The 15,732-nt window shown below is 44.5% G+C and overlaps 1 protein-coding gene across 4 annotated transcripts in view; it reads left to right on the top strand.

Moving 5' to 3' along the window:
* Nucleotides 1-10,253, top strand: part of NIPAL3 (NIPA like domain containing 3) — a 44,581-nt gene extending 34,328 nt beyond the window's left edge. For all 4 annotated transcript variants that reach the window (XM_036255765.1, XM_036255766.1, XM_036255767.1 and 1 more), the window contains 3 exons: nucleotides 760-823; nucleotides 2,764-2,858; nucleotides 7,022-10,253. In XM_036255765.1, coding sequence (XP_036111658.1) covers nucleotides 760-823; nucleotides 2,764-2,858; nucleotides 7,022-7,221 — 359 coding nt within the window. In that variant the 3' untranslated portion in view covers nucleotides 7,222-10,253. The remainder of the gene's footprint in view (nucleotides 1-759; nucleotides 824-2,763; nucleotides 2,859-7,021) is intronic.
* Nucleotides 10,254-15,732: the final 5,479 nt, after the last annotated feature.

Genomic DNA, 15,732 nt, shown 5'->3' with positions numbered 1-15,732 from the left:
TAAGGGAGGCCTGGCCATGAAGCCATATGCTTTGCACTGCACACTAGACAAGCGGTGCCCCAACCCCACTCACAGAGGTAGGAACGAGCAGGGCACACGCTTGCCAGGGCCTGTGTTGCTAGTACCAGGGATTGAATGGGGCGTTGAACCAGAGCAGCCCAGAAGCTAACCTAATGTGAAGATAAGTCATGGTCAAGAACGTTGGTCCAGCCACGCTGAAAGGAAGAGCAAACACCATGGTTGGGTCAGAAGTTGGAGAGGGAATCAGGAGTCCAGGAAAGCAGCCCGAGTCCAGACAGACGCTGGCTGCAGGGTGAGAGGGGCAGGCCACGTCACTCCCAGGCTTGGCACCGGAAAGCTGACAGCCGAAACCGAGGGCTTGGTTAAGTGCCTGAAGAAAGATGGGGAAGAGGAGTATGTGAAAACTGATAAATACAGTCGTAGTTTAGTATTGTTTCGCTGGGGGAAGCTGGGGAAAAGGAACATGGGAACCCTGTACTATTTTGGTGAGTCCTAGTATTATCCCAAAGTAAAAGGTTTAAAAAGGATGGCAATAAGAGGAGCCCAGGACGGGGAGAAAGCAGACAATCTGTTCCCTCAAACGGCTTTTATTCTGTTCTAATATTTTACTAGGTGCGGTCATAATATTTCTTGATCGTTTGGTTTCCTGCAGGGAAGAGAGCTTCCCCAAGTCTCAGACAGAGTGGCAAGTAGGTGATGTGAAAACAGCTCACCCGTGCTTTCTGTTCTTTGCTGCAGGCGCAGTATTTTACCTGGACTTCATCGGGGAGGACGCACTGCACATCTGCATGTTTGCGCTGGGGTGAGTCCTTCCTCCTCTCTGGCCCGGGGCCTTGTGTGTACAGTTCCAGGCAGGTTGCCTCTCTCCCCATTATTGCTTCAGCCTCTCAGGCAATCCTTGAGAGCCAGTGGAGAAGCTGGGGCTGGAGCTTTGTCCCCAGAGGTGAGCACTTGACTCCCCCAAGGCTTTATTTCCTTCCCCTTTCTTCTCTTTGGGGCTTTAATCTTGTCATTTCTACAATTCACATTTCAACACATGAAAGGCATTTCAGCCTGATCTCAGATCAAAGAAATGTATATTGAAGCTACATGAGATGCCATCATTTTGCAAAAACTAATAGGATTGATAATATTCCATGTTGGCAAGAGGATGAGGGGACCGTGAGAAGTTCTTTAATGTGAGAAAGGACAATTTGGCCATATCAATCAAAATCTTAAATGAGCGTATTTTTGATGTAGCATTCATTTCTAATCATTTATCTTGGGGAAATAATTGAAATGGGACACAAAAACAAATATATGAGGCTACTTACTAATTTTTAAATGAATGATATAAGGAAATAATTGGAAGCAACTTAAATGCCCTGCAGTAGAAACAGGTTGGTATGTTCATGTGATAAAGTGCCATGGTGCCATTTTGAAAAATTAGGGCCAGTCTATAGGTACGGACCTAGAACAACGTCTAGGATACATTAAATGGAAAAAGTTACTCTTCTTTTTTAATTCCACTTCTGGATATATTCCCAAAGGAAGTTATTGACAAAATGACTTACACATGAATATTTATAGTAGCTTGATTCATAATATGTCCACATTGGATACAATCCAAATGTCTGTCAATAGGAGAGTAAAAAAAACAAATTGTAGTGTATTCAGACAATGGATTCAGTACAATTAAAAATAGTGAACTACTATACACAATAAAGTGGCTGAGACTTAAAAACATTTATTGGGTGAAAAATGCTAGCCATAAAAGAGTCATACACACTATGATGTAGCTTGCGAGACGTTCAGAATTTGTGGTGCGAGAAGTCGAAGTGGGCTTCCTCTGGGGAAGGGTTGCATGAATTGAGAAGAGGCCTAAGGACACTTTCTGGAGTGGAGGGGACGGAATTGTCTTCTCTGTTAACCCAGTGGTGATCACACGTGTGTATACACAGATAAAATTCATGGACCTCGACACTTAGGGTTTGTACATTTTATTGCATAAAAATCACACCTCAGTTTTTAGAAAGTGTGCTTGTTTATCTAAGCTCTAGAGAAAAGAAAAAAAAAAAAAAGACTCTGGAAGAATATACACCAACCATGGGGAGTGGGACTTGGAGGGACTTTTCTCTACTATATTGATTAAATTTAAGCTATAAAGAATGTTTTAGCCCTGGCCAGTTTGGCTCAGCGGTTAGAGCGTCGACCTGCAGTCCAGAGTGACCCAGGTTTGATTCTCGCTAAGGGCACGTACCTAGGTTGCAGTTTGTCCCCAGCCCTGGTTGGTCGTGCGGGTGGCAGCCACTCGATGTGTCCCTTTCACATCGATGTTTCACTCCTTCTCTCTCTCTCTCTCTTTCTCTCTCTCTCCTCCTTCTCCCACTCTATCTGAACAAAAAATGGAAAAATGTCCTCAGGTGAGGATAAAAAAAAAAATGTTTTAAATTAAAATAATTATTTTTAAAGGCAAGGATCTGAGATATGGGCTAAGTGGAAGTGAAGGGACTGTGAGAGTTTTGCCTGGAAGAGTCTAATTTATTCTGATTAAAGCTTATGCGGAGTGTTATTATTCATCTCACGTCTGCTCCCCACTGATCACAGGCCCAGCAGCCTCTCAGGGCTGCTCGGCAGTGAACATCCCCTTCCGCAGCCTGAACCCTTCTTTCTACCTTTTTTCCATGACCTAGGTTTGAAAGAATCGCTCCCAACCTCACTCTGGCCTTATTCTTCTTCCTCTCTTATCTCTCTGCCCCTCAGGTGCCTCATCGCATTCTTGGGCGTCTTCTTAATCACTCGGAACAGGAAGAAGTCCATTCCATTTGAGCCCTATATTTCCATGGATGCCATGCCAGGTAATGTTAAAATCCCTTGTCTCCAGCTGGCCAGCTCATCCATATGGAATGGCTACTACTTCCTGTGTAAAAAGAAACAACCGGCCGCTGGGTTTGGTACAGGGAAAGTGTGCTGTGCCGTTATGGTGTGACTGTCTCTCTCTTGTTTTTAATCTTGGTGTGCAAAGAGGAGGCGATGGCTGAGGAGCCTCAGTTGGTTTTGAGCACATCTTGCCAGTTCCCATGTCTATTTTGGGAGCTTTTAACGACAATCCTGATTCGCAGTGGATATAAATAATTCTCATCAGCACCAGGCTTCATGCATCAAAAGGAAAGGCCCATGTGTCTAATTGGAATGGAATGATCAGAGAGGAGAAGGAAAGTGGGATGAATGAAATTCAAGTACTGTAACCTCACTCCTTAGGCCACAAAGGAGTGGATTATTCTGGAAAGCCTCATTTCCCAGGGAGCTAAGGGTTCATGCTGAGAAGCACAAACTCGAATGCCCTTAAGGCCTAACAGTTAAGGTGAATGTGTGGATCAGCAAAGTGCTGCACAAAAGGGAGTGGTGGGGCCTGTGGAGAACTAGAGAGTATCTGTCCAGCCTGAAGGGATTTGGGCCAGCCCCATCAAGGTTCACTGACCTAAATTCTATGAGTTGCCAGTGACCACTAGCTTTCACTCTTTAACGCACAGTTTTTATCTTCAATATATTAAATAGAATTCTCTCCCACGTTTCACTAAGACGGTCTGATGAACAAAATATAATCACATTGATGGCATGGAGTGCTACTTAATACAGAACTTTGTATTCGGTGTGTTCTCAGGGCTGACTGACTTTCCCCCATCTCAAATGACCCCAGGGTTTGTGTGTCTACTTCTTATATGATTTCCTCATCTCTTGCTATTAAGCTGTTGTCTGTCATTCTTGCCGTTCCCAGCCTGCAATTCCAGCACAGCAACTCCGTCTCAGTCTTATTTGACTCCACTTGTTCAAATTGTGTATAAAATTAAAAGAAATAAGCTCTGATTTGGGACCTTACGGTTTCTCCTAGGAGTTAAGCATGAGCTTGAGTGCATGGACTTTTTAAATATCTAACCTGGCTGCTCAGATGCCTTTTTTGCTTCTTACTTCCTTGTTCTCGGCTGTGTTCCGGATAGATGAGGGCGCTGGATAGCTGAATTCCAGATAGGTGAGGTGTCAACCCTGTGTGTGTGCAAGTATGTGTATGTACCTGTGTGTCAGTGTTGATAAACTGTGTATGTGTCTACATCTATATAAGTATTTGTATATGCACACATACAGATGTATTTTCTGGTAGAAAATAGAAGGTAACCTCAGGTAATTCTAAAGATCAACATTCTGTGGCCTGTTTGTGGATGTGGCTCTTGCTTCCTCTTTGTATCCTGTGACCAGTGGGAGCAGGTGTGGAAGAGGGGAGACCCTGCCTGATTGCTGTGGCATGTCGGATACTTCTGAGTGGAGAAGTGTTCTGTACTAGGAAGAGCATGGGCTTAGAGTTCAGGTGATCTGGATTCAAATCCCAGCTCTGCCCCCTACTTGCTCTGTGACCTTGGGCCTGGACCTCCCAGGGACTCTGACCCTCACTTGTAAATTAGGACTCCTTTCAGGGTGGTGGGCTATCATGCTAAGGCCCCCTTGCACGGTGTCTGGGACATGGTAGATGCCTGGTTAAATTTGGTTTCACTTCCCTTTTGCTTTAAAAAAAACAAGCTTTGAAAATTTCAAACACTTGTTTGACCTGATGCCAGGTAGAACTTTAAGAATAAAACTGCTTTAAAAAAAAAACCTGCTTAAACAGGATGGCTTTTCAGCTATTTGGCTTCCCTGGTCAACCTCAGAACCTTGCTTTTGGTCTACCTAGACTGGTATCTTCACAGCATGACCAGTAGCTATTGTTCAAGAGGCATTGAAATCCCAAAGGTTCACTTCCCGTCACACTTTGGAGAGGCTTTACGTATTCCAGCACCTGAAAGACTTGTAAAGAATGAGACAGAGAAAAGCTTTCCCTGATAGGTGGGAGCTGGGCCTTGGTGTTCCCTGGCTGAACACAAACAAGCTCACAGAACGTCACGTCAGACAAAGCCACCCTGTGGCCCTGATGCTTTAAGACATAAACAGGCCCTGGCGAGTTTGGCTCAGTGATTAGAGCATCGGCCCGCTGACCAGAGAGTCCTGGGTTCGGCTCCCACTAAAGGCATGTACCTCGGTTGCAGTTTGTCCCTGGCCCCTGTTGGGGTCATGTGGGTGGTGACCAGTCGATGTATCTCTCTCACATCGATGTTTCTCTCTCTTCACCCCTCTCTCCCTCCCACTCTATCTGAAGATAAATGCAAAAATGTCCTCTGGTGAGGATTAAAAAAAAAAAGACACAAACAGGACCACTCCAGCATCGTGTCTGAACACAGACAATGCATGAGCATTGTCCAAACCACAGAAAGGACCACCTTCCCCTAACACGAGTGATCGCTGCTCTTTACCAGTCATAGCACCAGCCTCGATCTGGTCTCCTCTCCTCCTAGGTCAGAATCAAGATCCTCCATTATAGAATTATTCCCACTTCCTGACAGCATCTAATCCAAAGCAGAGCCCTGTTTCCTTAAACCCTCTCCAAAATCACCCAATGCAAACCCAAATAATAAGTCTTTCTAGTACCTTCTTACTGAAACACCCCACAGGTCCCCATGGTGTCCATCTCCCTCATTGCCAAACTTGTCAGACTCTAGGTGTGTTCCTGGTGGTTTTGGGCCTGAGAGCATTGACAAAATCCCAAAGCTAAACTATGCCTGGTGAGCCAGCACTTTTCCCTGAGGAATAGGCATCCCCTCATCTCCCCCCCCCCCCAATTCAAATCACAGACTCTTAAACTGTATCCTTCAAATGATCATCAACTAAGGTTTGTCAATGGGGGAGCCAAGGGCCTTCCACAGACTGGGTCTTCCCAGCTCGTTTTTAGAGTGAATAAGAGCACAGGCTTTGGAGTCAGATCCCAGCTCTGTCTCTCCCAGCTGTGTGATCTTGGGCAAGTTACTTTAGCTCTCTGATTCTGTTTTCTTGTCCAGAAAATGAGGATGGTAGCAGATCTCTGCCATGGGATTTTTGGAGGTTAAGTGCAGGTGTATAGGGTGGCCCACACAGCATTCCAGTTAAGAATATGGGCTTCAGAGTTTAAACCGCCTGAGTGTGAATCCTGGCACTGCCAATAATAGCTTTGTGACCTCTGCTGCCTCGTTTTCCTCACTGGTGGTTGTAAGGATCAAATGAGATAAAACTTTATAACTGTTTAGAACAGTGTCTGGCACCAACTAAACATTCAGTACACATTAGCTATTATCATTGTTGTTGTTGTTACTATTAACTATTTAAAGCACTTAGCCCGCTGTCTAAGGCCTATTAAGCAGTCAGATATTAGCTGTTATTTTCATCATCACATTTTCATAGAAAACACTTTGCATTCAATTTCTTGTGACCCAGCCCAGAGGCAAGAGAATTTGAAGGGTCTTAATTCCCTACAAGGTAAGAGGTGGCCTCAGAAAAGACCAGGTCCCACCTGACTAGGGGAGTTGTAGAATAAGGTTAAAGGAACTAATAACTAAACTATTTCCTCAAATGTAAGTAGAAATCCAACATCAGCATGCCAAGAAGTAATAAACAAAACCACACCTTCCCGTTATATGTGGATCTGGGATATTAATGTTAAGGTTGAAACTCTCCCTCTAATGTCACCATGAGGGGTCCATGACACAAAATGTACCCTCTTCTGTCAACAATATAATGAAGTTTTCTAGATCCTGATTTCATTCAGCAGAAAAGTGATGGCATCTACCATGTTCAAAGCACAGCACTGGGTCCACTCCCCCCACCCCACCCCCCAGCCCAAATAGACACTCCCACCTCATTCAAGGCCAATCAGTGGTTTCTCTTACAGTGGCTGGTCTGTGTGCATATTTCCTGAAGATGCATCCCTTCTTGCTTAGCAACCATAATACTTCTGTATATTTATGGGTGATTTTTTTTTTCAATCTGAAGCATTCAGGAAATTGACAATGCACATGATTAGCTCTTGAGCACTGTAATTAGTCCGTGGCGGGATAGAGGACGGCTCATCCTCCTTTGGCCCCCTCACCACATAATGATTTGGGGAAAATGGATTTCATTTCAGGTATGCAGAACATGCATGACAAGGGGATGGCAGTCCAGCCCGACCTCAAAGCTTCTTTTTCCTACGGGGCCCTGGAAAACAATGACAACATTTCTGAGATCTATGCTCCCGCTACACTGCCCGTCATGCAAGAAGAACACGGCTCCAGAAGCGCCTCTGGGGTTCCCTACCGAGTCCTGGAACACACCAAGAAGGAATGAGCCCACCCTGAAGAAGACTCACCTTCACCTCCACCGGGAACTGCTCAAGCCATGCCGACAGTGGTCCAACTCTGAATTCTAAAACTTGCCTTTCAAGTCTTACTTTTTTAAAACCAATTATTCCCACTTCCTGACAGCATCTGGATGGGGATCTTGAAAAGGCTTTGTCTCTGGCAGAGGATATGTTGTCTTGGTCTTAGAAATTTCAGCTGTTGGGGGTGAGGGGAGAGGATGAAAGCAGTGTTCCAGGTGGTTGGGACAGAATTCAGCCTCTGCCTGGTTAGCCCAGGCTTTGAAAAGCCTTTATCATCCTTGAGGTTGGTCACTGAGCTTCCTCAGACAGTGACCAAAGGTTGCCACATTCTTCAGAGCTGAAGCCAGGCAGAGATTCTGCTTGTCCTCTCCAAATAAGTCTGCTCCTCCCCCACCTCATGTGCGGGCCTGATCTCTACCCCTCACTGGAGACTCCCTATTTGTGGTAACATTTGTGTCACCTTCACATGGGCCCGCTGTGGGTGCACCATGCTGTCATTCGCCTGCAGGAAACTTCCCATTGCCTGTGCCCTCCCAGTGAAGATGTGCTTGACGTGTTTATATTGGATCTACTCTGAAAACTAATTTGGTTTTGGTTCTGTGAACGACTTGATTGCTTTTTCCCCCCAGAGGAACTGGGAAATTAAGAGGAGAAGGGGAAGAAGCACAGGGGCAGAGTGATGCTGACACTTTGGCCATAATTGAGAAAGAATCCCTTTCCATCTTACAAGAGGTGATTGCATCACGTAGACAGAAAATCTGCTGCTTCACACGTATTCTCCTGCACACCAGTGCCCTCTGGGAAGGTTGGGGGCGCTCATTTCAGAGACAGCGTCGCTCCCCTCCATTCTCTCCTTATAGATTGACAAACCAAGCTTGAGTTATTGGTTAATTTTCTTGGAGTCAGTTAGAAACTATTTGGGTCCTCATCCCCTTAGACAAGTCTAGGAGACACAAGCATTCTCAGAAACGGGGCTGCTGCTGTCTCTCTGGCTGTATACCTTCTTCCCTAGTCTGACTCTGTATCTTCAAGAATGGCCAGTAAAGGTTTGTAAACCTTAATGAGCATAAGGATTCCCCGGGGAGTTTATTTAAAATGCAGATTCCTACACCCCCAACCATTAAGTGGGACTGGGGTGGGGCCCAAGAGTGCGTGCTTAACTTACAGCACAGGTGATTCTGATGCAGGTAGCCCGAGCATCACACACCTTGATTGCCTAATAATTGGGAGAGATGATCTGCTTTATAACCTCCAGGGGCTGACACACTCCTACTGGAAAGTTGGAATTATCATTCCATGTTACCTCCCTGGGGTTCATTCGGCAGTTCACAAAGTCTCCATAGGATCAGAGGCATCTCTGCATTCATTGATTACTACTTAGAGCTACACTTACTGCTTCCTTCTGCAGCCTTTAACTAATAGGCAAGATAACAGTGTTAACAGACCAGTGTTTATGGATCATTAACCTTTATGGATTATGCTTAATACTCATTTAGTACCTCGACTTCAAAAACTGCCTCTGTTGCCTGTGGTAACCATTTCTGTATTGTATTTTAACCACTTCTGTATTGTGTCTTACATGCCTAAGGTCAGCAGACAACGAATGGCCTTTTTCCCTTTAGGATAGGTATCAAGTCAATGCAACAATATTTGTGAGGCATTTACTATTTGTTAAGCATTTGGATGGAAAGGGCCAAAAGAATAAGAATGGCTCCTGCCTTCCAGGCCAGCAGGGGGAGACACAAATACCAGGAAACTGGCAGGGTAGACCAAGTACAATAGTGGACCACAGAAAATGTCAGTTATGGAGGTGCTGCTGAAGGTCAGGCTCTGAGCCCAGAACAAGGTATTTAAAACGAAGGTAATTTTGGCCCCACTCATTGATGAGTGGCAAATCTAGCTAAGTTATGGGCAAAGCCTGGGTCTGGTGGTCACCCTCACCCCCCAGGCTGAGAAGCTAGCATTTGCAAAAGCACAGAAATAGAGATGACAAAGAGAGCCAGGGAGGTAGTGGGAAATAAGCCTGGAAAAATAAGCAGTGGAAGTTGGATCATAGAGGGCCCTGAGTGCCTGGCAGAGGGCTTTAAAGTTATCCTAGAAGGTGTTGGAGTCGTTGATGGTTCATGAGGAAGAGAATGGTGGGATCAGCACTGATTGGCAAGAAGGCCTTATGCAGTATGCAGGAAGGGTCTGAAGGGATAATAAATGTCACTTTTCAAGGTCAAGTTGCAATCCTGCAAGAACAGAACCACAAAAGAGAAATTAAAATCCAGTTTCGTTGCTATTCAGGGGAGGCTGACATTAACTCTCTACTTACAACCCTGAATCTTTATTTGTTTCATGGTTCTGATATTCCCAAGCCCTCTTGAATGTTCCAAGCAACAGTAAATATCACGCTTCTCTCTCCTTTCTAGCAGCCATGAAGTTAAACTTGGGTTTGAACTTTTCAGTTGTTCCATGTGGTCTTCCTCTCCCCACCCCTCGGTCCCTTGGTCTAGAGACTAGGATTCTCAATACCCCAATCAGAGATTAGAACCAGTTCTTTGCAGACTGGTACCTGTGGGTTTTGACAGAAGTTTACCGCCCCCTTCCCTTAACCCCTCCATGAAGCACTCGGTCTGATGATGCCATCCCATTAAGCTTCAGATCCTGTGGGGGCTTTGCAGCACGGAATCGGATGCTGGTTAGGGAGGGGAAGACTGACATCTCCATTGCTTGTCTGGGGGAAACCAGCCAGCTTGGTGGTGCTGTGTGGACACAAGTCATCCATCAGGGTAGTGTTGGGGAACCTCCTCCCTGTAGCCTTGTGAATTCTAAATCTGTCCAACACTGGCTGATAAGCAAAAAGAATTTACTGTGTGTTTCTCTGAGAAGCTATGTAAATGAAGTTACCTTAGAGTATATTCTACGTGGATGCTTATATTTTGTTAACTTCTTGACTAATATGGCATGTCTTATTTTTCATAAAAAAGTGTGTGCTAGGTGCAAATAAAATTATGAAGTGATATTTAATTTTAAAACAACCCATGTGATACCTGTTGAGTTTTAGTCTTATATTTGGCTAATACTTTCTACAGCAGGGCTGTCCAGTAGAACTTTTATTTCACCACATTTCTTAAAAAAAAGAAACCCCACACCCTTTAGCTATCGCCTTCCTATAGCCCCCATCCCACCCTCCCTCTGGTAACCACTAGTCTACTTTCTGTCTCTACAGAGTTCCATATTTTGGATTTTCGTGTGAATGGAATCATATGCTATGTGGACTTGTGTGTCTGGCTTCTTTCACCTCAGATAATGTTTCACAGTTCATCCAAGCTGCAGCATGTGTCCATACTTCATTCATTTTTAGGGCTGAATATCTTTTATCTTTTTAAGTTTTAATAATTGCAACCTCTTCTTTGGTTCCTTTCCTCCTGGGAATGGTAGCTGCTCTCTGCAGTTGCTACCCATTATCCCTCAGAGTTCTTTTACCTGTTCAGTTACTAGTTAATAACTTTATATGTATCTAGGTAACAATTTTTTTTTTTTTTATCCTCACCCGAGGACATTTTTCCACTTTTTTGTTAAGATAGAGTAGAAGGGAGAAAGAGGAAGAGAGAGAGAAACATCAATGTGAAAGGGACACATCAAGTGGCTGCCACCCGCACGACCAGCCAGGGCCGGGGACAAACTGCAACTGAGGTACGTGCCCTTAGCGGGAACCGAACCCGGGTCTCTCTGGACCGCAGGCCGGCGCTCTAACCGCTGAGCCAAACCGGTCAGGGCTCTAGGTAACAATTCTTCTTCTTCTTTTTTTTTAATCCTTACCGGAGGATATTTTCCCATTTATCTTCAAATAGAGTGGGAGGGGGGGAGAGAGAAACATCGAGGTAAGAGAGACACATTGATTGGTTGCCTCCTGAAGGACCCTGACCAGGGCTAGGGACCGAACTATAACCAAGGTACTTGCCCTTGACTGGAATCAAACCCTCAACTCTTTGGTCCAACGGTCAGTGCTCTAACTGCTGAGCCGAACCGACCAGGGATAAGTAACAATTCTTCTTCTTTTTTTTTTAATCCTCACCTGAGGACATTTTTGCATTCATCTTCAGATAGAGTGAGAGGGAGAGACAGAAACATCAATGTGAGAGAGACACACTGAGTGGTTGCCACCCACACAACCCCAACCGGGGCGGGGACAAACTGCAACCGAGGTACATGCCCTTAGCGGGAACCTAACCTGGGTCTCTCTGGACCATGGGCCGACGCTCTAACCGCTGAGCCAAACTGGCCAGGGCGCAGCTGCCCATTTTTAATGTTCTGTTGTCTCCTTGGCATTCTCTGCACCCCTTCCTTCCTGGTTGGTCATTTGGCTGTTATTCTCCTCAACCCATCTTCAACTCAAATTAATCAGGAAATGATATCTCCTAACAAATTCAAGGATTGCACCATTTAAAGAGCAGCTCCTTCCAGGCTATGTAGTATTCCGTTGTTTGAATATACCATAGTTTATTTATCCATTCTTTTAAAAATAGTTTATTAATTTTTAGAGGAGGAAGAAGGAAGAGGGAGAGAGAGAAACATTGATGTGTGAGCACACCATCAATCAGCTGCCTCCTGCACATCCCTTATTTGGGGACTGAGCCAAAAACCCAGGCATGTGTCCTGATCAGGAATCAAACTGGCAACCTTTCTGTGCACTGGACAACACCTAACCAACTGAGCCAAATGGCCAGGGCTATCCATTCTTCATTTGATGGACACATGGGATATTTCCAGTTTGGGAGTATTATGAATCAAGAGCATTCTTGTGTAAACCTTTTTTTTTTTTTGGTGGACATTTGCTTAAATTTCCCTTGAGTATATATCTAGGAGTAGAATTTCTGGGTCGTAGGGTAGGTGTACATTTAGCTTGATAAACTGGAAAACAGTTTTCAAAAACGGTCATCTCCATTTACATTCAGCCAGCAATGCATGAATGTAAGATAGACATCTTTGATCACTTTTATTACGTTCCTAGCAAAATATAATATGGACACTTTAAGGAATTGACTTTTAAATCTACTCAAACAACAAAATCTGAAATGAAATCGCCTGTCTGGAAATTCTTCTGAAAGACAAGAGATGAGCTTCCCAAGATCTGTAGCATCATCTGACAGGCTCTACTCGAGTTTTCCAGGACAGCAAAACACTTATCAGCCTTGGCACAGCTTTGAAGTGGATCAAGCCACAAGGGATCAATTTCTCTCTCTTTTTTTTCTCTGCCTGAAACTCAAACCTCACATTGATGAGAAGGAGAGGGAGGGAGGGTATGAAATGTGAAACTGTGTAAAGTTCATTCATAACAAGCATGGATTACAAATTGTGTACCCGGCACCTTGCTGGACTCAGTAGTAAAGAGGAAAGATGTGGAAGATTCCATTCTTGTTCTCGAGTTTTTCATAATCTGGTTAATGGACACAAGATGGAAACTTCCTCTGCCCACCATGTAAAGATTCATACTGTTTTGGATTCTGCCCTTTGCCCTCTCGGTGTTCCATTCCACGTGCTCTTCCTGGGTCATCCCATCTGAGCCCATGATTTCAACTACCTACCACACCTCTCTCCCAAATCACTATGCCTGGACTGAGTTCATTCAGGCTCCAGACCTATGTTTCTCAACTCCTCTCTAATGCTCACAACTTACATATAATTCATCAGTAAACTTTGGTAACATAGCCAGAATCATACTATCGTTTTTTTTTTTTAATCCTCACCCAAGGATATTTTTCTATTTATCTTTAGATAGAGTGGGAGGGAGAGAAAGGGAGAGAAAGAGAAACATCGATGTGAGAGGGACACATCAACTGGTTGCCTCCCGCACAACCCCAACTGGGGTCAGGGGTGAACTGCAACCGAGGTACATGCCCTTGACTGGAATCAAACCCACGACTCATTGGTCCAAGGGCTGATGCTCTAACCACTGAGCAACTGGCCAGGGCAGAATCATACTATCTTTCACCACTTACTCCCCTATGACCATTGTCCAAGCCACTATCATCTCTCATCTGCATTATTATAATAGCTCTACCAAACCGGCATCACTATCGCATTACTGTTGCTTGCTCTTTATTATTCCCCTTTCTTTTGGTAATAGGAGCTTAAGTTACTTTTGATGAATGTAACCATCATGGTTCCCTCCGAAGGTTAATCTGAGGGGAGCTTGGTAAAGGTTATGTACAAATGTGTGGGCAGCCTGGCTAGTGTGGCTTAGTGGTTGAGCACAGACCCATGCACTAAGAGGTTGTCGGTTAGATTCTCGGTCAGGGCACATGCCCGGGTTGTGGGCCAAATCCCCAGTGGAGGACGTGCAGGAGGCGGCCAGTCGATGTTCTCTTTCATCTCTCTCTCTCTCTCTCTCTCTCTCTCTCTCTCTCTCTCTCTCCTTTCCTCTAAAATCAATAAAGAAAAAAATTAAAAAACAAAAAACCAAATGTGTGGGCAGGGTTAAGGGAAACAAGAAGGAATGATGGTATGACATCCTGAGCTTCTAACAGAGAGAAGCCATTACCACCTATAGGCCAAGAGAAGAGACTTTATCAGAACCAGGAGAGAGACCTGTATGAAGAGAGTCACTTGACAGAAGCCCCAGTAGATGTATGTAGCCTACCTGCAGTAACCTAGAAGGGAAGGGGTCTATGAAATAATACCCTTTATCCTCCTCCAGCCCTCTGATCTCCTCCCAGTGTCTTCTATTGGATAAATGTGACTGTAAGCCAGAGGCACCCATTAAAGCCGTCTATGCACATGGGCTTCCTGAGGCTCAAATCAGGAGGGAAAAGGGTGAAGAGTAAATCTGAGGGGACCAACAGAAAATATCTTGCATGGGAAGCCACCTCTCCCCAGTTCTCAGTCCATGAGATTTGAGAGCTGCTGACCTCACCCCAGCTCCAGAGATAAGTACAGGTACCAGGCCTGGGTTGTAAGAATATTCCATGCCCTTTCTCTAGTGTTTTAGTGATGTTCATGTAACCAGGTTAGACCAACAAGAAATAGTCCTGAGAAAATCCCTTTCTGCTAGTAAGGATGTGATTGGAAGTTGTAAGAAGCCATTCTGCCATCTCATTGGGAAAGAGCCTGAGAATGAAAAGTCAACAAAAAGAAAACAGAAACAGGAAATGGAGAACAAAGACTACCTCCTGATGTCACAGTTTAAGTTCCTGGATCCAGCCATGCCTGAAGTCCATGACTTCTGTTTGACAAGTCAATGAATTTCATTGTTGCTTAACCCCATTTTAATGATATATTACACGGGGGGGGGGGGGGGGGGGAGACTTTGAACAATATTTAATATCCCAAAAACCAACACAAAGGTATAGTTATATATCCAAATATGCTGTTATTTCTATGGAATGCCCTTTCCCATATTCTCCACCTAGAAAACTCCTATTCAAATAGCCTCTTAACTGCAAAACCTTCCCTAAATTTTTTAGGTAGAATTGCCTACTTCTTCCTCTGTTTTGTTAGCACTTTACAAATGCCTCTATGAGTGCATGTATAAAATCATATCCCAACTAGCTATTAACTTACCCGTCTCCCCTAGCTATGCCCCTGAAGAGATAGATTTGTGTGGGCCTCACCCTTGCAAGCCCAGTGCCGAGCACAGGACCTAATACCTCAGGGAAATTGAGTTAAGGCTTTTTATTTTGGGACTTCTCAGAGCCACTTCTGTGTTAATGTGCATTATGGATCCCCAATCAGGGGTACAGAACGCTGCAGTTTCCAAACTCATTTGACAGAAAAACTCAATTTTTGCCAAAGTTGTTGTGTTATAGGAATTTAGAGAAGAAAAATTACTGTGGTTCTTAGAGTGACCTTAAAGAAAGAAGTGGCTTTCAAGAAATATTTATTATGTAAATGAAAGAGAAGAACTGGTTGGGTCAAGGTGGAGAGCAGGGGCAGCCACTTGGAAGCAACAGAAGCAACAGAAAGAATAAGCCGGGTAGGGGGAGATCTTTGGACATGAACCTCTGATGGGTCAAGATCATGACCCAGGTGCTGAGCGCCTGACAACACTGTCTTCTTGATTTTGACCTTCAATTTGCTTCACTTTGACTCTGAGGAGGTTATGGGTGGGTGATCAGAACTGATTTTCCTCCAACTGCACAAATTTCTTTCCTGTTCTGTGCTTCTCCGTTTCCCTCTACTGTGAACTAAGGGAAGAGACAAAGGCTCTCTTCCAAGCTTGGTTCAGATGTCTTGTAAAAACAACAACAATAATATCTACCAAAAAAAGCCCCAGTCCTACCACTGTAATTTTGAACAACTCATTGAACAGCGCAGGCCCTTGGCTCTATTTGTAAAGTAAGCGCAATTATGCTCCACTGTCTCCCAGGGCTTCTGAGAGATAACAAGCAAGATCACGCGTGGAAAGTATTTTGTAAACAAGGTGAAAAAAATCTAAAAATCTAAACATTATTAATACTGTAATTAGGGTGAAGAGGGGAGCGGGGGCGGAA

This window comes from Molossus molossus, unplaced genomic scaffold (assembly GCF_014108415.1).
Source record: "Molossus molossus isolate mMolMol1 unplaced genomic scaffold, mMolMol1.p scaffold_m16_p_12, whole genome shotgun sequence".
Lineage (NCBI taxonomy): Eukaryota > Metazoa > Chordata > Mammalia > Chiroptera > Molossidae > Molossus > Molossus molossus.
This window is presented reverse-complemented; position numbering and strand designations above follow the sequence as displayed.